General features: G+C 44.7%; 1 protein-coding gene across 1 annotated transcript in view; it reads right to left on the minus strand.

Annotated features, from left to right (window-relative positions):
- Positions 1-751: 751 nt before the first annotated feature.
- LOC105467565 (potassium two pore domain channel subfamily K member 13) overlaps positions 752-22,119 on the minus strand; it is a 134,500-nt gene continuing 113,132 nt past the window's right edge. The window contains exon 3 of the mRNA XM_011717256.3: positions 752-1,914. Coding sequence (XP_011715558.1) covers positions 1,022-1,914 — 893 coding nt within the window. The 3' untranslated portion in view covers positions 752-1,021. The remainder of the gene's footprint in view (positions 1,915-22,119) is intronic.

The raw sequence follows: 22,119 nt of genomic DNA on the forward strand, positions 1-22,119 counted from the left end.
AAAGTGAGTCTCTCCCCCTCCCACACCCTTACACCACCATCTTGCTGTTTAAAGGCCCAAAGCTGAATTTAATTTTCTTATTACATTGAGGTCTCACAGATGCCACAGACAGACATTAAGGCCTTAAAAATAAAAAGAAAAGGACAACAAAAAACAGAAACAGGTATAAAGAGTACAACAGGCTGGGCACGGTGGCTTGCACCTGTAACCCCAGCACTTTGGGACGCCGAGGCTGGCGGATCCCGAGGTCAGGAGATTGAGACCATCCTGGCTAACACGGTGAAACCCCGTCTCTACTAAAAATACAAAAAATTAGCTGGGCGTGGTGGCGGGCGCCTGTAGTCCCAGCCACTCGGGAGGCTGAGGCAGGAGAATGGCGGGAACCCGGGAGGCGGAGCTTGCAGTGAGCCAAGATCGTGCCACTGCACTCCAGCCTGGGCGACAGAGTGAGACTCCGTCTCAAAAAAAAAAAAAAAAAAAAAAAGTACAACCGACATTTTCCCTATGCAGACACCACTGGCAGGTCTGCTCTGAAGGAAGCCTGGCAAAAAAGAAAGCCCAGACACATCCCCAAGCATTCTCCCCACTTTTAAAAATTCATTCATTCAGAGTTCTAGGGAAAAATGAGTCGTCACAATTTTTGTTCCCAAATAAGGAACAGAGAAAGCCTCAGGAAATCAGGGCTTAAGTAAAATCTATCTCCCCAGGCAGTTAAAGCTCTGAAACAAGATTAAAGAAACAAGGCAATGTCTAATGCTGCTTTTGTGATTTATTTTGAAAAGACTGAATTTAGACTTAAAGAATAAGGATCAGGAGACAAGCATTGAGGCTTCAGGCCCCCCATCCCTGGAAGGTGGCTGTTGGTTAGAACCCAGATCAGATTTCTAAAGATGGGCTTGCGGAAGCTCCCAGGAACAGCTCCCAGAAGGAATAGAGCCAAGGCGTGGGGCTGAGCTCGTCCCCTGGGCGGCAGTCATCCTCCATTCTACTCTGGCCTCTGCCCAGCATCCACTCCTGGCTTCTATCTGTCCCCGCTGGTCTCTGCTAACCTGTTGTTCATGATTGCAAAGGCTCCCACGCCCCCTGAGAATTCATTGTCCCGGGCCAGCGTGCTGGTCTGGTGGGGGCAGCCATTGGCCATCTCAGACAGTTGCTTCTGCAGGATGGCCAGCGAGGCCTTGTTGGCTGCCAGCAAGTCCTTCATGGAGATCATCTCTCCCGAGAGCCGGCGCCCGTCTGTGTCACTCTCTGCCACCCCGTCTGTCTCTATGGAGATGTTGCAGCGGTTCCGGATGCTGCCTGGCATCACCACGTTCCTGCGTGATCGCAAGAGTCCTCTCTGGCATTGCGGGCAGCACCCGCTGTCCATTTTCCTCAGGATCCAGTTCAAGGACTGTTTGATGAGGATAGAGATGACATTGAACAAGGAGTAGATGCAGCAGACACCCATGAGGATGAAGACGAAGTTGGCAAAGCGATAGAGGCTTTGGCTCTCATAGTGGGCGTTCTGGCTGCTGACCAGGTCCCCAAAGCCAATGGTGCTGAAAGCCACAAAACAGAAGTAGAGTGAGTCAAAGTAGCTCCAGCCTTCGATGGGGGTGTACATGGCCGAGGCGCAGCAGGAGATGAGGACGGAGGCCGTGCATAGGATCAGCATGACATAGTACACGGAGGGCTTCCAGCCAGCCAGGCTGTCCACCTCGCACTGCCCCGCATCCTTCAGGCTCTCCTGGGGCAGGGCCCCTCGTCTCCGGAGCTGCCGCTGGTGGCACGACTTCATGATGTAGGCGATGACGGTGATCAGGCGCTCCAGGAAGAGGTTGAAGAACAAGATGGTGCTGGAACACCCAACAAGGCCGTAAAAGATAAGAAAGATTTTTCCACCTACTGTTGCCGGAGTTGTCATCCCAAACCCTGCAGGAGAGAAAAATGAGACAAGAGTAAGAGAAATCTTTGCTGTGAATGGGGTTTGGGTCTTGGCTTTGATGGCTGGCAAAGGACCTAAAGAGAGAGTTTCATAAAATCACTCAGCCCTAGTCTTTTAGGAATGAGCAAGAGAATTCTCACCTGCTTTTGAACATACTAAGCGTTGTTCAGAGCTAGGCTGCTGAAAGCCCGTGTGGTGCTATTGTGCAAATCAGGAGAATAGCACCTCATCCTCATGGTGGACACAGCTAGCAAAAAATGGCTTGGTGATGAGAATGTGGGCTGGATTTCAGCCTCCCTTCCCTTCTCTGCTAGATGCCCTTGTACAGTCCACAACCTGAACAACCAACCCAACAGACCATGTTTAGAGAGAGAAGCAAAGGCTCATACAAAGAAAAGGCTTATACAGACTCATCAGAATTCATTTATTCTACAAACACTTATTGACCTGGGGATAGAACTGTGGAAAAGACAGTTCTGGTCCCTGCCCTCATGGAGCCCTAGTCCGGTAAGATGATTATGATATTGTGTGGTAAGTGTGGTGCTAGATGGAGTACAGGGTTCTATGGGAGCTCCTAAGAGGGGAACCCATCTAAGAAGTGGGGTTTAGGAAAGATGAAGCAGGGAGACCGGAAAGCTAAAGAGCAGTTAGGCAGGCAAGAAGGGTGTATGTGTGTGGTGGTGGGATGGGGAAGTGGGGATGCTGCAGGCAGAGAAACAGCAGCCTCCCAAGGCACTGGGATTACGGGCGTTTCTAGCATACATAGAAATGAGAAATTTGCTCAAGATCTACCCATCTTTTAAACAAAATTCTTCAAACACACACTTCATGCTTTCGGAGTGACAACGGAAGTATTGGATGTTATACTTTTATAAACTATAAAATGTCTGTTTTGCCTTTGCCTCTAACTGTTCACAATTTCCACCCTCCTGACCTTTTACCTGTGCACACAGGCATACTGCTAAGAATGCATATTGTAGAACAATGGATGTTACTAAGAAAAACAGAAATAGAAAAGAAAGCGGTGATACACTCAGGATTTCTCATGAAGGGGCAATGAGGGTCAACCCACTCACATCAGAGGGATGAGGGTTCCTTCCAAGCAAACGATTCAGTGAACATGAGAAGGCTGATAGGTTGGGCGGGGGGTTGGCATCAGAGTTACTCTGACTACAAACACCATTAAAAAATAAAAAGAATACTGAGCATGCCTCCCTGAGTCAGTTTCTTATTAAAATCAAACCATCAAACCTCTCTCTCACTCTCTTTTTTTAAAGAGATGGGATCTTGCTCTGTCTCACAGGCTGGAGTGCTGTGGTGTGATCACACCTCAGTGCAGTCTCAAACTACCAGGTTCAGATGATCCTCCCGCCTCAGCCTCCCAAGTAGCTGGGACTGCAGCTGTGCACACCATGCCTGGCTAATTTTTAAATTTTTGTAGAGATGAGGGTCTTGTCTTGTTTCCCGGGCTGGCCTTGAACTCCTGGTCTTAAGTGATCCACCCTCCTCAGCCTCCCAAAGCACTGGGATTACGGGCATAAGCCGCCATACCCAGCCAAGTTTTTCCTTATTTTCAAGTTCAAATTTCTAACTTGGGTCCCATCATTTGGATCACAAGAGCTCTCTCATGATCCTCCCTCCTGATAATACCCCACTTGTCACCAAGCTGATACAGTTCCTTGTTGCTTCAGCTCGGTCAATGGCTGCCTCCCAGTGCACCCTGGAAGTGTTCAGACCAGACCTTGAAATGTGTGTGCTTTTGGGGTTATGACCTGCTGGTCTGCTCAAGTCAAGCCAAGAGGTCACTTTCTGTATTATCATTTAGAACTAAATACAATTTTCCTTTCTCAGCACACAAGGAGCTGCATTTGGGTAAGAAATTAACAGCAAGTAACCAGGAAACTAGAGGAAGATTCCGAGTGTAGCTTTTGAGCTAGATGGGATGGAATGGAATTGCCAGGATGATTTGGGAAGGGAGGATCGAGGGACAGGGAATAGTTCCATTGAGAATTACTTAGGGCCCTTCATGGTAGAGAGAGAATCAGACCATCATCTCTTCTCTGGGAACTCTTCAAAATCAAAGTCCCTCAGCAATTCTTGGCAGTGGAGGTTCAATGTAGATCCCAAAGCTGCAAGACCAGAGCATACTGCTGCTGTAGTTATTAAACACCATGATCTGAATGCAGTAAACATGCAGAAAAAGGGGGAAACATTTGTCTGGGGCCGTTTATTCTAGAAACTGGATGAAGTCCATGAATATAGGGAAGGTTCAGAAACACAAAGAGAGGTGTGTGGGCTGGGGGAAGGTCCTTTCAGACAATTAGAAGAGAACATTCTCAGGTAGTCCTCGCCTGTTTTAGAGGTGATTTAGTCATTCTACTCTCAGAAAGCTGAGCAACACGAGTTGCTATGGATTTACTTCCAGCCACAGTGATAGCAATAATTTACAGAGCATCTGTTAAGTTCAAGGCCCTGCATTACATGTCTGGGCCTCTGCCACGGTTTGAGTGTTTATGTGCCCCCCAAATTCATATGATGAGATCCATCACCTATAAGGTGGTGGTATTAGGAGGTGGAGTCTTTGGGAGAGGTGAGTATGTGGTAAGTGTGGTGCTCTCATGAATGGGATTAGTGCTCTTATAAAGAGGTGATTCATTCATTCCTTCCTCCATGGGAGGACACAAGAAGGTGCTATGTATAAGGAAGCAGGGCTCTCGCAAGATACTCAACCTGCATATGCCTTGATCTTGGACTTCCCAGTTTCCAGAATCATGAAAAATAAACCTCTATTGTTGATAAACCTCCCATTCTTTGGTATTTTGTTACAGCAGCCCATGTGGACTAAGACAGCCAAAGAAGATGACACAGACAAAGTCCTTGACCCCAGCATCCAAGGCTGAGACAAACTAACTACAAAACAAGCCACAGTGGGCTGGGCGCAGTGGCTCACGCCTGTAATCATAGCACTTTGGGAGGCCGAGGTGGGCGGATCATGAGGTCAGGAGATCGAGACCATCCCAGCCAACCTGGTGAAACCCCGTCTCTACTAAAAATACAAAAATTAGCTGGGCATGGTGGCACGTGCCTGTAGTCCCAGCTACTCGGGAGGCTGTGGCAGGAGAATCGCTTGAACCTGGGAGGTGGAGGTTGCAGTGAGCTGAGATTGCGCCACTGCACTCCAGCCTGGTGACAGAGTGAGACCCTGTCTGAAAAAATTAAAAAAAAAAAAAAAATCAAGCTGCTCTGAGTCAAGGGCCAACACAGAAGCACCATGGAGTTATCTGAGCTTCAGAGTCCCAAATGCAGCCTCGCTTTGGGATGAGTGACATAGGTAGAGACAGTGAAGTGCTGATGCCAGCAGACACACTTGATGAGCTGATTTTTCCAGTCAATGAGGTTTCTAGTGACATGTTCCAGAGATTTAACATTTCTAGATTCTCTTATTTATTTGGTTTTAACATACTCAATTGTGTTAAAGGAGGGATAATCATGACTTTTGGTTATTTACTGTTTGATGGATGACTGCCATCTCTCCAATCAGCAAAAATAACAGAAAATGGTACAAATGGTGGTATTTATGGAAGCAAAGGGAGACAGCTTCCTCATGTCTGCAGTTGGGGATATGAGAAGTGGTTTTACTACTCTCAGTGCTAAAAAGTGTGGAATTAAGCTAATAACGTAGGCTTTTCCATAGAAAGCCTCCCCTTTTTTGAGCCCCATAATGCTGAGAGTTGAAGATGGCTCAGATGGTGAATAATAACCCTCAGGGTCCTTTTCTGGTAGAGGAAAAGGGCTCAGGGATTATTATCAAAGGCTTTCCTCTGCCAGGCCGTGTGCTTGTCAGCAACTCCTCACACCCACACTGGCGAGCTGGGCATTATTAGTCTACTAGTTGCATTTGACAAATGAGAAAAAGACTACAGGAGCTGAGTGGTTTGCCTAAAGTCATAAAACCAGAATCAGAACCTAGATCGACTTGTCTCCCAGGCCTGTGCTTTTCTCCAGCTGACTAGGCTGAGTATAGCTCACTGTCATCACTGTCAAGGGTACAAGCCATGAGCAGAATGGAGGGAAGGAAATTAGCCAAGTGTCCATAGTTCAATGCTTTATACAGACACCCAGACCGCAGTGGCTGCCAAACCTGGTACCAAAATCAGGGGGGGTTTGGCTGGGTCAAGCTAAAACCTTAAAATTTTCATGTACTAAAACATATAAAATATATATTTCTGAATGTATATATGTCTCTTCCAACAAATGATATAATTACATCAGTTTAAAAACCTGTTATGCCCCATGCATTTCAGTCTCCCCATATTTTGTAGGCATACAAATGAAACTGACAGTCACAGGTGGTACTTTTCAATACCTAATATATTCCCTGTGCTTCAAGCCTGAAGTCATCTGATTGGTGTTCAGCCCCTGAGTCTGGGTGCAGATGAGTGGATCGAGAAACAACGGTTCATGAGGTTGGCTTGGAGGCCAATGAAACTCACAGCTGATTTGGTCTAGTTCCCTTACATCATTTCAGACCTCTGTTAATGTGCTTGTAAATTCTAGGGCAGATTCTGGGACCAATCCCAGGCTCTCTGCTGTCCTTGGGGCTAGGAATAAAGCTACCAGGACTGCCAAGGTGCCAGTCAACCCCCACAGAACACTTCACTGAGCCCAAGAGCAGGCCCATAGTCTCCCAGCCTTTTATGTATATGCTGTCAACTACATATTTTTTTTCCAAAATTCAATTAAGGTTAAAAAAAAAAAAAGTAAAAGCTTTTTATTATGGTATTTTTCAAACAGGCACAAAGGTAGAGCAAAAAGTGTAATAAACTCCTATTTTCCAAATTATCAACATCTGTCAAAACCATGCTTCTCCCATCCCACCCCACCCCATCCCCTTTATTTGCTGGTGTATTGTAAAGTGAATCCCAGATAACATACCATTTCTTTGATGAACAAAGACACGTCTTTAACTGCCAAGGGCTTTATTTTTCCAACATAACCACTGTGCCATTACCATACCTAATAATATTAATACTAATTCCTTAATATCAAATAATATCCAGTCCATATTCAGGTTTCTCAAAATTATCTTTTTACGGATGATTTATACGAATCAGCATCCAACAGGCTGCACCCACACTTAGCACAGCTCTTCGGCCTCTTTCATTCATTAACAGTCTCCCCTCTCATTTGGTATGCCCTTGATTTCTTGTGTCCTGTAGACTTTAATCAGATTTTTTTTTTTTTCTGGAAATACTTGAGGGTAGAAAAGAGCATTTTGTATTTCAAGAGTGTTCTTATATGCAGAGGCAACTCTCAAATGCTACACAAGGACATAAAAATTGGTATAAACTGTCTGGAAAGCAATTTGGGAATATGTGTCAGACACTTTTTTTCTGTTTTTATTTATATATTTTTTATTTTTCATTTTTATGGGTACAGAGTAGGCGTATCATGAGATATTTTGAGACAGGCATATAATGCATAATAATCACATCAGGGTATCCTTTTTATTCTGCTTTTTGTTTTTGTTTTGCTTTTAGGAATATATCTCCCAAATTATTACTAATGAGACCAATTATGCACATGGATGTTCACCATGTCTTTACTTTTAATAATGAAAATCCTCAGCAACCTAAATATCAGACAATGGGGAAATGACTAAATAAACTAGCCATTAAAATTGTATCTCTAACCAGTTCTCAATGACTGGTGAAAATGTTAAGTGGAAAAAAGCAGAGCAACTTTGTGTGTCTGCAGTGTGTCTGCAGCATGAGTCACGCCTGACATATGGGGCATCCTCATTAAATATTTGTTGGATGAAGGAATAAACTTTGTAAAATATATTTATGTAGCTATATACTGCAGCAATTAAAATGCTTTTGGCTGCCAGGAACAGCAAATCATAGATAGAGGTGGCTTAAATATACAGGGGCTAGCTCCTAGAACATGACATTGAGAGAGAGGGCAGCTCCAGGGATGGTTAATACAGTGGCTTTAGAATATGATGCATGAATCAAGACTGACTGCTTCCCAGCTCTGGCCCCACCACCATGTCAGCTGGCTCCCTTCACACCAACAGCTACAGGAACCGCTCCCTCACACACCAGTGTCCAGAGTCAGAAAAATGGTTTCCTACTTTGTGTATCCTTTCCAGAAATCCTCTGGCAAAATTGCCATTATATACCACTGACCAGACCAAGTTACAACCCACTCAGAAAACCAATTATCTATAAGACGAAGGATTCCTCTGGTCAGGATTCATCAGATTCCCTTGGGGGAAGAGATGGACCCCAGAAGTGACAAGGTCTGCCACGGACATACATAGAAAAGGGGGAAAAAAGAGAAAAACACACAAAATTATCAATCAGGTTATTTCAAGGTGATGATAACACAAGTGATTTAATTATTTTCTAATGTTTTATCTTTCATTACTTTTTAAAAAAACGAGCCAAGTGCAGCAGTGAGAATGGGGGAAGGAATAGAACAAAAAGTGCTATCTGTAACTGTGAACAATCAACTGAAATAACTCACTATCTTCAAACCAGCCTCTTTCATTACTGCTTTTTGCTTTTTTTTTTTTTTTTTTTTTGAGACAGGATCTCACTCTGCTACTCTGGCTGGAGTGCAGTTGTGTGATCTCAGCTCATGGCAACCTCCGCCTCCCAGGTTCAGGAGATACTCCTGCCTCAGCTTCCCAAGTAGCTGGGATTACAGGTGTGCATCACCACGCCCAGTTAATTTATATATATATATATTTTTTGAGATGGAGTCTCACTCTGTCACCCAGGCTGGAGTGCAGTGGTATGATCTCGGCTCACTGCAACCTCCGCCTCCTGGGTTCAAGTGATTCTCCTGCCTCATCCTCCCAAGTAGCTGGGACTACAGGTGCACGCCACTATGCCTGGCTAATTTTTGTATCGTTAGTAGAGATGGGGTTTCACCATGTTGGCCAGGATGGTCTTGATCTCTTGACCTCGTGATCCACCTGCCTCGGCCTCCCAAAGTGCTGGGATTACAGGTGTGAGCCACTGAGCCAGGCCTCTTTCATTATTTTTAAACTGAGAAAAATATGTTTCTCAGCAAGTTTTCTCAAGTTGCAGTCAAACACCTGCACAGACACCTGCAGCGTACCTCTTGATTCATTCTTCTCAATACTCTGAGGAACGAAAGCTTGACTTGCATATACTTTCCCACAACCTTTTTGATGCTAACAGTTTAAACCTTCTCATGTGGGATGAAACTACAAAAGAACTGGAAGACCATTTTTTTGGTAAAAAGCCCCTCCAGTTTCAACTGGGATGAAGAAAGGAGGCAAGAACAGACTCCTGTGGATTATTCTTAAGGGTGAGGTGGGGAATGGGAAGTGGTTCAATGATGGAAGATGTAGAGGATCAGCAGTGGGCCCTGAGTTCTCACTGGGCCCATGTGTATTTATGGGGATTAAGGAACCACAAGTCTTCATGACCTTCATGACCTTCTAGCCCAAGCTTTTCAAGTTACTAGTGGGGAAACTGAGGCATCAATAAGCCAGACAATCTTCACAAGTTGTGGAGGCTTGGCTGAATTCAGATCTCATGTCTGCAAGGCAGACTTCTCTCCTCTCCTCTTCTTGCTCGTGGTACATAGTTTCCAAAGATTATTTCAAACAAACTGCTCCCATCCTTGTAAGCACTTGCAGTTCTTCCCATTAAGAGAGGAAGCTTATTTTCTCTCTCCTTGAATCTTGGATGGCCCTGAGACTTGCTCTGGCCAGCAGAATATGGTGGGAGTGATGCTGTACTAGTTCCAGGCTTACGCTGTCAGAAGCTTAGGAACTTCAGCTGCCTCTCTCTGGATCCCCTAGACACCACGTAAGAAGGGTGACCGCTCAGCTGCAGAGACAGGCCCAGCCATTCCTAGATGAAGTGCCAGGCACTAAGTAAAGCCCAGCCAAGGCCACAGCTGGATGCAGTCACAAGAGTCAGCAGTTGACACTGAGTTGAGCCAAAGAACTGCCAGCTGAGCCCAGGAAATTCACAGAATTGTGAGATACATCCATGGTTGGTCAAACCACTCATTTGGGGAGGTTTGCCACATAGTGATGGATAATGAAATATCCTCTGTCTGGGACTTTCAGTGTTTTCAACAGGCACCTCTTTCCCTCTATCTTCCTCCTCTTCTTCAGCTCCCTGCTCCATCCTCCATGGAAAATTAGGTGTGAGAGACTTAAAGGAGCTTCAAGAGGAGGCCTGCAAGGGATGTGGAATTTAATGGAGGTTCAACTTGTAAATCAAGCAAGCTGTTGAGCCTGTTTGATTTTAAGGACCAGCCTCCAATTGAGGGCAGGGGTAGGAGGAAGAGAGCATTCTATTGTTGATAAATATTTGGCTGCTTCCCAAATTGGGCTATAAGAATAGTGTTTCCACAAACTTTTTTGTACATGTCTTTTGGAGATGAAGTAGAGATCCCTCTTAGGAGCCTGCTGGTCCACTCCCAAATCCACAAGCATGGAAATAAAAGAAAATCTTGAGTTCCTTTAGGGGACATTCCAGTTACCTAGGTATCCCTGAGAAGGAAATGAGCAACTTGATGACCAAGAAGGTAGTAGTAGCTTAAAACAATAGCTAAGGAAGCTCAAGTCACAAGAGTTTTGGTTCCCTATAGAAACTAAAGATAACATCTTAATATATGTCTCCGAGTTGTTTTTTCAGAAACCTGGATCCCCACTAAATGGATCCACTGGCATGTACATCTCAGATAAGGGGGAACTGAGGACTGAACTCTGAGTGCTATTCTTTGTTCTAAAGTTCTTCCTGAGCATCCTGGAGGAGGTCATGCCCATTAGCCAGAGCTAACATTCTTTTTTGCTGACCCCACATTTTTATTTTATTTTATTATTTATTTATTTTATTTTTTTGAGACAGGGTCTTGCTCTGTCACCCAGGCTGGAGTGCAATGGCATGATCATGGCTTGCTGCAGCCTCAACCTCCTCAATCTCTGAGGCAAGAGGCTGCTTCAGCCTCCTACGTAGCTAGGGTGTACAAGACCAAACAAAACCAATTTTTGGATTTCAGGTCTATGTTGCCCAGACTGGTCTCAAACTTCTGGGCTCAAGCAATCTGCCAGCCTTGGCCTCCCAAACTGTTGGGATTATAGGTGTGAGCCACCATGCCTGGCCTGACCCCCAATTTTTAAACAAAGCTTCTTTTCCTTAACTAATTGTAAATCAGAAATCTTTGAATCTACCTGATATGGTTTGGCTCTGTGTCCCCACCCAAATCTCACCTTGTATTATAATCCCCACATGTCAAAGGAGGGACCTGTGGGGAGGCAGTTTCCTCCATGCTGTTCTTATGATAGTGAGGGAGTTCTCATGAGATCTGATGGTTTCATTTATTTATTTATTTATTTATTTATTTTTGAGATGGAGTCTTGCTCTGTCTCCCAGTCTGGAGTACAGTGGTGCGATCTAAGCTCACTGCAAGCTCTGCCTCCCAGGTTCACACCATTCTCCTGCCTCAGCCTCCTGAGTAGCTGGTACTACAGGTGCCCGCCACCAAGCCCAGCTAACTTTTTTTGTATTTTTTTAGTAGATACAGGGTTTCACTGTGTTAGCCAGGATGATCTCGATCTCCTGACCTCGCGATCCACTCGCCTCGGCCTCCCAAAGTGCTGGGTTTGCAGGTGTGAGACACCGCGCCCGGCTGAGAGCTGACGGTTCTATAAGGGGCTCTTCCCTCTTTGTGCTTTCTCTTGCCTGCTGCCATGTAAGACGTACCTGCTTCCCCTTCTGCCATGATGGTAAGTTTCCTGAGGCCTCCTCAGTCATGCAGAACTATGAGTCAATTAAACCTCTTTTCTTTATAAATTACCCAATCTCCGGTGTTTCTTTATAGCAGTGTAAAAACAGACTAATACACTACCTATGATCTGTAAGCCCCTGCTTCAAGATACCCTGCCCTTTTAGGCCAAACCTATGTATAATCTTCATGTATTGACTCACAATTCTGCTTGTAACCTCTACTTTCCTGAAATTTTCCCTTGCTTGCAAATCATTGGGAAGTTTGCATCTTAAGCATGAGCTGCCTGATTCTCCTTGTTTAGTGCCCTGCAAATAAACACCCTCTTTTCTCCCCATTTCAAACCCTGGTGTGGATGTCTGGCCTTACTACACCAGGCAAATGGACCCCAGTTTAGTTCAATAACATTTTGGTGACCATATGTACACATTTCTCTTGGATACATATACTTATGAATGTAATTGATGACTCACAGGATATGAATATGTTCAGTGAAGTGGATGTACAAATTTACCCTCCCCTCATCAATGTTTGAGCTTCAGTTCATATTCTCCATATTCTGTTTGAATTTTTAGAGGTGGAGTCTCAGTCCATCACCCAGGTTGGAGTGCAGTGGTGCAATCGTAGCTCACTGCAGCCTCAAACTCCTGGACTCAGGTGATCCTACTGCCTCAGCCTCCCAAGTAGCTGGGCGACACGCATTCTGGTGGATACATAGTGGTTTTCATTCGCATTTCCTTCATGTCTAATCAAGTTGAACATCTTTTTATAGGTTTCACAGTCATTTGGATATTCTCTTTAGCACCTGCTCACTTATTTTGGCCATTTCTCTTGTTTATTATTGATTTCTAGGTGACACAGAAACATTGAAGCTCTAGGCCTTGAGTGAGGCTTGGAAGGGGGCAGGTTTGCTGGGTGAATTTACTGCCTCATTCATGCAAGGGCAGTGGGTTTCACACAATCAGCTTGGCTAGCCTTTTATCTTTCACAACACTCATTTCTCTGATTGAAAATTATTTCTAGCTTTTTTTATCCTAGCCAATTCACTCTGTGGTGCACATTCTGATGACAATGTTGATCGTGCTTAATAGTAACCTCTTTAGAATGGATTCCAAAATAGACACTTGCATGCCAACTGCCTCTCAGGTATAAATTGAAGTGAACTTATGCAAAGCCACCACACTATAACACTTTATGCTGAAGTGTTTTACAGTAAGTGACCACTCAGATAATATGACAACATCAAAACAATACAATAACATTAGTGTAACACTTTACACTGAAGTGTTTTATGGTTAAGTTACCGCTCAGACAATACGATAACACCAGAACATGCTCATGTTAACACTGTATCAGGATTTAAATTTGACAAGCCAAGGTTTGGATCCTATAATTGAAAGCTATAGTTGTGCACCAAAGGCTTACACGTTCTGTAGGAAATTAACAATTTCCGGTCACCTCATACTCGAGGAACCCCTGTACACCTATAAATCTAAGGCAAGGGTACAAGCTGGTGACTCAAAATCCTTTTCCAAGCCCTTCTATAACTCTTTTTTTTTTTTTTTTTTTTTGAGATAGAGTCTGGCTCCATCACCCAGGATAGAGTGCAGAGGCACTACCTTGGCTCACTGCAACCTCCACCTCCAAGGGTCAAGCAATTCTCCTGCCTCAACCTCCCACGTAGCTTGGATTACAGGCATCTGCCACCACACCCGGCTAATTTTTGTCTTTTTAGTAGAGACGGGGCTTCACTATATTGACCAGGGTGGTCTGGAACTCCTGACCGCAGGTGATCTGCCCGCCTTGGCCTCCCAAAGCAGTGGGATTACACGTGTGAGCCACCACACCTGGCTCCTTCTATAACTTTGTAAAGTCAAACTTTTCCCATCAAGAACACTGCCCACTGAGTTCTGCAAGACAGGATGATGCCAGTAGGCAGAACTTAGTTTTGTCTCTGTGAAATTTCACATTTCTCCATGTTTGTGTTTATCATGTGAAAGGAAAATAAATCTTGGGGCTCCCAAATCACTAAACTAAAGGGAAAAGTCAAGCTGGGAACTGCTCAGGGCAAACCTCCCTCTCATTCTATTCAAAGTCAGCCCTCTGCTCACTGAAACAGATGCATATCTGATTGCTTCCCTGTGGAAAGGCTAATCAGAAACTCAAAAGAATGTAACCATTTGTCTCTCACCTACCTGTGACCTGGAAGCTCCCTCCCCACTTCCATTCTTCCTGCCTTTGCTTAAGTTGTCTCACTTTTCCAGACATGTATTAATTGATGTCTCATGTCTCCCTAAAATTTATGAAACCAACCACCCAGGGCACATGCCGTCAGGACCTCCTGAGGCTGCGTCACAGGTGCGTGTCCTCAACCTTGGCAAAATAAACTTTCTAAATTAACTCAGACATGTCTCAAATGTTCAGGGCTCACTATCATAATCTGTCTTAAACAAATCAAAAAGAGCAGACTTTATGAATTATGAAAATCAAGGTAAGGATATCTCTCCTTTGGCATCGTTCCTTCTTCACAAACACCACCGGAAAATCACCAAGAAGGAACAATGGGATGTGAAACTGGCCTTCTCTGGCCTCTATGAGTTTTCCTTCATAGTCTACCCATGTGCCTTGGGGCTCCTGTGTGCAGAATAAATCCGTTGCTTAGCACAGTCTCAGCCCTACAGAGAAGAGCCTCCCCAAGGAGGGGCTCAGCAGGTCTGTGTCCTCTCTCCTAGCTGGAAATGCGCTGGAGGGATTGGTGACACCATTAGGCAAGTGAACTGGTGTTGACCAGGAGATCATGTGAAAGGAAATTAAATTTTGGGACCCCCAAACGCATTTAGCCAAGGGGAAAAGTCAAGCTGGGAACTGGGTCGGGCAAACCTGCCTCTGCCTTTTGGTTCCTAAACAAGACAGCTACAAGATGAAAGCTACACGCCTCCCCCATATTTTACCCACAAGGAAATTCCTAGTGAGCTGTTAAAATTTCACCATGGCAATGCAAATTGATAGCTTATCTTTACAGGTGCAGTCAACCCTGCCCACCAGACACAAATGCATATCTGATTGTTCCCCTGCCCTATCGTGTCTCTGTTATCTGACATAAAATGCAGATTCCCTGCATTTTTCCTCTGCCCCATTTGTTTATATCATCTTATGTAAAACATGCAGATTCACTGTGCCAGACAAAGGCATGAATGTCTATTTTTCCCTACCCCACTCTTAAAGGAAAATTGTATACTTCTCACTATTGTGCCCTTCCCCTTAGATTTGGAGCCCTCAAAATAATCTTCAGAGAAAGGCATAGACCTGTCTCCCTGACACGAGTCCTCTACTTTGGCAAATAAATCTCCTAAAATGAGGCTGGATGCGGTGGCTCACGCCTGTAATCCCAGCATTTTGGGAGGCTGAGACGGGTGGATCACCTGAGGTCAGGAGTTGGAGACCAGCCTGGCCAACATGGAGAAACCGTGTCTTTACTAAAAATACAAAAATTAGCTGGGTGTGGTGGTGGGCACCTGTAATCCCAGCTACTTGGGAGGCTGAGGCAGGAGAATCACTTGAACCTGGGAGGTGGAGGTTGCAGTGAGCTGGGATTGTACCACTGCACTCCGGCCTGGGCAACAGAGTCAGACTCTGTCTCAAAATAAATAAAAAATAAATAATAAAATGATCGGGGCTCGTAATTTTTTTTTTTTGATTGACAATCATATGGGTAAAACCTTCTCTTAGTTAAATGCTTGGATGATTTACTTCTCAGGGGTACCTAGGTACCTGGAAATTCCCCTGAAGGAACTCAATTATTTTCTTTTATTTCTACGCTTGTGGATTTGGGAGTGGGCCAGCAGGCTCCTAAGAGGGATCCCTGCTTCATCTCAAAAAGACATGTGCAAAAAAATTTGTGGAAACACTATTCTTATAGCCCAATTTGGGAAGCAGCCAAATATTTATTAACAATAGAATGCTCTCTTTCTCCTACCCCTGCCCTCAGTTGGAGGCTGTTCCTTAAAATCATCTCCGTCCCCGGCAGAAAAAGAAAGTACAGAATGTTAGAAATTTTAAGAAACCTAACTTTTGGGAGAGCCAGAGTGGTGATGAGAGTCCCTTAAAGAAACTTAAGGTAAGGAGAGACTGGGACAAGTAAGTACCTTGAGATACGTGTGCTAGGAGCTGTGTGGAGAGGGAGGAGGCCCGTGGAGAGGTCCAGAGGGCATCTGTACTTCACTGGCTACCGAGAGCCCGTCTGCAGATAAAGTTTATGAGTATCCTAAAGAAAATGCTTACAGATAAAGGTTTACCACATGAGGGTCAGGGGTCCCCCATCAATGCTGACTTCCTCTGGGACGTCCTCGTTTCTCATGTTGAGAGAGGCATGGAAGGAAAGTGCTGCCGTGACAATCAAATAAGGCAGCATTGAGTATTCCGTAGGTTTCAAACACTGTGTTGAGAGCAAGGCGAGGAGGTAGTAGTGAGATGATAGTTTCTGCCCTCCAGGAGTTTCAAACCCGATCCAGGAAATAAAGTACTAGAAATAACAAACAAGAAGGCGACCCGCACAAGGCAGTGTACAAAATCAAGGCAACTCCTTTTCTGAGTCACCTGCAGACGACATCAAAGATATCTGCTCAACCTAAAACTTCTTTAAACTTCATAAAAACTTCTGCCAAGCTTCAGAGAGGATGGAAGATCTGATTACATCTTTACTTGCAGTATTTAAAAATTAACTTTTTAGTTTATAAAAGTTAACTTTTATACTGCAAATAAAAGGTGAATGTATCGGTCTGTTCTCATGCTGCTAATAAACACATACCTGAGACTGGGTAATTTATAAAGGAAAGAAATTTAATGGACTCACAGTTCCACATGGCTGGGGAGGCCTCACAATCATGGTGGAAGGTGAATGAGGAGCAAAGTCACGTCTTACATGGAGGCAGGCAAGAGGTTATAAAACCATCATATCTCATGAGACTTATTCACTACTGTGAGGATAGTATGGGGGAAACTGTTCCCCCCATGATATAATTATCTCCACCTGGCCCCACCTTTAACACATGGGGATTATTACAATTCAAGATGAGATTTGGGTGGTGACACAGACAAACCATGTCAGTGAATAAGGTAGAAGGAAACTTAGATCATCTGGGACAAAGGTCCTAAACTTTAGTATGCCAAGAAATCCCCCGAGGAGTTTGTTAAAAACTGGGATTTCTAGGCCTTATCACCAGATACTCTGATTCAGGAGGTTGAGTGGGACCAGAAAACCTGCACTTTAAACCAGTGCCTAACAGTGATCCGATGCAATGACCACAGACCCCACTCAGGGAAATACCAATGAGCTAGAGTCACGGCACTGGGGTAGACAGGGTTGGTTTGTGGAAGGCAACAAAAGTCAAGTCTGCCTGGGGAAGAGTCTAAAGAACGGTGTCCCTATTCCCCAACAAAACCCAGCGAAGGATACAATATCTCTGGGGTCCTGGAAGCAAAAACAACCCTCACTTTTTTTTTTTTTTTTTTTTGAGACAGGTCTCACTCTGTCGCCCAGGCTGGAGTGCAGTGGTGTGATCTCAGCTTACTGCAGCCTCGACCTCCTGGGCACAAGCAATCCTCCCACCTCAGCCTCCTCAGTAGCTGGGACTATAGGCACACACCACTATGCCTGACTAATTTTTGTATCTTTTATAGAGATGGGGTCTTGCCATGTTGTCCCGGCTGGCCTCGACTTCATGGCTTCAAGCAATCTGCCTGCCTCAGACTCCCAAAGTGCTGGGATTACAAGTGTGAGCACCACACCCGGCCCCTCACTTCTTTTGTATGTTAGTATGTGATGCAGAAAACATTTCAGATGGTACAGTATGTAAAATGAGCTATCTTCAGAAATTCTGGGTTAACCGTGGAGCCTTGTGGCTGACAGGAAAATAATTGCTCCCTTCTCTTCCTTTGGATGGAACTGACTTGCAAAGTATTCAAGGACCTTCTACTTCCTACACTTTGATAAAGGAAGTGAACAGAGGAAAGTGCTACTTCCCAGCCAATACACCTTCTGCCATGTGAGCCAGGCAGGTGCTAGTCCCAGTTAGTCCCAGTTTATTTTTGTAAAGTGAGGTTTGGGATTATAGGCAGGGGGTGGGGGTAGGAAGAGGAAGAGGGAGATGCAGAAACGTGATAGAGGATTGAGGTGGTCACTTGCCAACCGGCTTTCGGCAGGGGTGTTGGCTAGCTCGGTGGACTGCCTCGGTCAATGAGCAGGCCTGGGTCCTCAGTGTTCTAGGCAGTATTTTCTAGAGTGGCACCTTAACCATTGGTATCCAAACCATCTGAAGAGCTTGTTTAAATGCAGATTCCTGAGCCTTACCTACAAATCAGCATGTCTGGGATTGAGCCCAGTTCCCCGCATTTAGAACCATGATTACCCTATAGCTGGAGAATCACTGTTCTGGAGTTTTCCATTCAAGACAGGGTTGCTCCATGATTTAATAGACTGGCAATTAAGTAATTCAATAAATGTTATGCTTCCAGGATAACTATACTCTTTATATCTGTGTTACCTAGTGGTGAGAAAAGCAATGAAAATAGATCACCTTCGGGAAGTTCTTCCTTTGCTCCGGGACTATTGGTTCGTGACTGCGGTACGAGGGTTAAACCTCTCTAGGTCCCTGAGCACAAAGCTGTTTGACTGTCAGAATCGTGCCATAATGAGGAGGACAGTCATGATGACAGTCTGTGCACACAGAGTACTTTTCAGAGCCAGGCACTGAGTTTGGTGCTTCCCACAATCCTCATGCCAACCTTGAGAGGTGGGAACCCTTCATCCCCCTTTCACACTTGAGGAATCTGAAGTACACAGAGGTTAAGTAACTTGCTCAAAAGTCATGTAGCTAGCTAGTTAGGGCCTGGGTGCTAGTGCAGACCCAGCTAATGACCTAACTGTGTCATGCCCACAACTTACTCTGGTTGTCCCTTTGGTAAAATGAGGATAGGGTGTCCCAGATAAGCTCTAAGGACCTTCCAATGTCAATATTCTAGTGATTCTAGTGATTTGGGTGTGTGTGTGCAGGGCATGAATCAGAGCTCATTCTGCTCATGCCATCACCCCAGGATTCTGGGGAGGACCTACTCAGCCTCTGCAGCTCTCCTTCCACAGGCCAGGCAGGTAGACCCACAGTCTACCCCGATAAATAAGAAAATTTCTTTTTTTTTTTTTTTTGAGATGGAGTCTTGCTCTGACACCCAGACTAGAGTACAGTGGTGTGATCTTGGCTCACTGGAACCACCACCTCCTGGGTTGAGGTGATTCTCCTGCCTCAGCCTCCCAAGTAGCTGGGATTATAGGTGCCTGCCACTACATCTGGCTAATTTTTGTATTTTTAGTACAGACAGGATTTCTCCATGTTGGCCAGGTTGGTCTTGAACTCCTGACCTCAGGTGATCTGCCCGGCTCAGCACCCCAAAGTGCCGGGATTATAGGTATGAGCCACTGCACCCGGCAACCCAAAGAAAATTTGTATCTGTAACTCTTCAGGACAAAAAATATGTTACAGGCTGATGTAAAGCATATTAAAAGTTGCCAGGTAAGCCAAAGCGAACGTATTTCCACTCTCTGCCTGAACTATCATTTTGCAGCAGTTACCACTATCAATACAGAGGTTACCAGTTCTTCCCAAAGTTAAGGATATTCTTGGAATTTGATATTTTTAGGGTTATGACTCCTCTCTCATTTCCATAACAGTAAAACATCTCTGACAAAAGATTAGGAACGTAGCACAGATTAAACTGCTTTCCAGGTAACTTCTGAACTATGGGGTTGTTTCTAGACTATTCAGCAACAAGTAATTTATAAGTGAAAAATAAATTATGGCTATTCTAACTGTACAAGCTAAAAGCTAGGGAATGACAAATAGAGATGCTTTAAATCATCTGCATTACTACAAATCACAGTAGTTCTTGTACACAGAAGTAACAAAAATTGGCTGCATGGGAATCAGAGTGCATCAGCTCGCGAAGAGGAATTGAAAACATTTCATTTCCCTGAGAGAGTCACTGCATCTCGGGGGCATTTAGTGCTGCGTTTTCTGCTTTCTTTTTTTTTTTTTTTTTTTTTTGAGACGGAGTCTCGCTCTGTCACCCAGGCTGGAGTGCAGTGGCCGGATCTCAGCTCACTGCAAGCTCCGCCTCCCGGGTTCACGCCATTCTCCTGCCTCAGCCTCCCGAGTAGCTGGGACTACAGGCGCCCGCCACCTCGCCCGGCTAGTTTTTTGTATTTTTTAGTAGAGACGGAGTTTCACCGTGTTAACCAGGATGGTCTCGATCTCCCGACCTCGTGATCCGCCCGTCTCGGCCTCCCAAAGTGCTGGGATTACAGGCTTGAGCCACCGCGCCAGGCCGCGTTTTCTGCTTTCACAAGCTTTCCCTCCTCACAGTCAGCCAGGATGATGGCTGGAATGAATGCCAGAAGCAGTAAATGCTGTCATTATTTCTGATTTTACCCTCATTTAAGGTGAAAAACAACGTGATTTACTTATCTCAAGGAGGTGTCCCAATTCCAGTGCTTAACTTCTAAAATTGTGAAACTACTCCTTAAAAGCAAGCAGATATAATTATGTTCTCTCTTGAACTAAATTGCCCTCCCTCAGACTAAGCAGAAATGGCTCAATTAAGTAGAATGTTACCAACGCAGGGCATGTAACTGATAAAAGGTGCCTTTGTGCCTTTTCTTCAACGTGAGTGAGAAAATCTGGCTCTGAGACATTTTGAGGAACGATGACTGTATCTTTATTTTGGTGGACTTCTGAGCCAAGTATACGTGAATCTGCCTGCCTTTTTGAATTTCTTGCTGCAGAGGACAGGTACACAAGGCCCCTCTGGGGAGCTGGTAGTCGGTGTAAAAAGCAGAAGATGAGCTATACTTCTTGGCCTAGGGTGGATCCCAGCCCCACCCTGATCAGCACTCTCCCCCTCCCCATGGCAGCCTCTTGGGCCCTGATACGGTTTGGCTGTGTCCCCACCCAAATCTCATCTTGAATTCCCATGTGCTTTGGGAGGGACCCAGTGGGAGGCAACTGAATCATGGGAGTGGTTCTTTCCTGTGCTGTTCTTGTGATAGTGAATAAGTCTCACAAGATCTGACGGTTTTAAAAACAGGAGTTTCCCTGCACAAGCTCTCTTGCCTGCCACCATGTAAGACATGTCTTGCTTCCCCTTCGCCTTCCACCATGATTCCGAGGGCTCCCCATCCACGCGGAACAGTAAGTCCATTAAATCCTTTTTCGTGGATAAATTACCCATGGGTAAGGGGTATGCGAAATGAACGGTGTGAAATGAATGAATACAGTGTGAAATGAACGAGCAGTGTAAAAACAAACTAATACAGGCCCCTTTGTGGGACCCTCATGCTTCCAGAAATCCCATTTGAAAGTCAAAGACCTACAAAGAATTAGTGGCTCTCTCACCTTTTATGGTTTTACTTAAGTGTCCAGAATAAAGCATGGCCCAGGGATACAAAATGACAGAATCATAAAGGCTTGAAATAAATGTGTTATTTACAGTATGTGTTCCTTCAGTCTGTAGCTCTTTCCTACAAAATCATGAAATTTCCTATTGTACTACGGAACCACTAGGTATACTGCATTACCTACAATCTCCAAGAAATGTTTGGCAAACACCTCACATTTGCTATGACAGTAGCTCTAGGGAACCAACCCCGGTAGAAAATTATGTTTTTCTTCTCTCTTCTCCATTCTCTCCTTCTTTTCTAGTCTCTCTCTTCCCTTCTTCCTTCCTTCCATTTCTTTAAAAGAGTCTTTAAAGAGTTACAACTCAAACCTCATTCTTTTTAGAGGCACCTTCTGGGCATAGCTAAATGAATCACTGTTCTGTAAGAAACGGTTCTTTGAGGGGTTTCTTTTGGGGCCTTTCCTTAAAAATGTTAATTTTAGTATTATTAGTGTCAGAAAGAAGTTGTAACTTTCCTTTGGCCAAAGCCAGTATGGATCCATTCTTTAAAAGCATTGTGACATTTGTGGGACACATGGGATGGATAATAAATGAGCTGGCGGAGGAAAAGTTAAAAAATATTGTAACGCAATGGCATTTTAGTTAGTCATGGGGAAAGGAGGAGCTGATTCATTATGATTTATTTTTCCACAAAGGGAACAGAGACTGAAGACAGACACCTCCCATGAACTCCAGGCTGCTACCCCAAATGCCAGGGTCTTTGGTAAGTGACTTTTAAAAGTAGAAATGTGGGCCAAGCACAGCGGCTGATGCCTGTAATCCCAGCACTTTGGGAGGCTGAGGCAAGAGGATCACTTGAGGTCAGCAGTTTGAGACCAGCCTGGCCAACATGGTGAAACCCCATCTCTACCAAAAAAACACAAAAATTAGCTGGGGGTGGTGGCACACGCCTGTACTCCCAGCTA

Source organism: Macaca nemestrina, chromosome 7, assembly GCF_043159975.1.
Source record: "Macaca nemestrina isolate mMacNem1 chromosome 7, mMacNem.hap1, whole genome shotgun sequence".
Classification (NCBI taxonomy): Eukaryota; Metazoa; Chordata; class Mammalia; order Primates; family Cercopithecidae; genus Macaca; species Macaca nemestrina.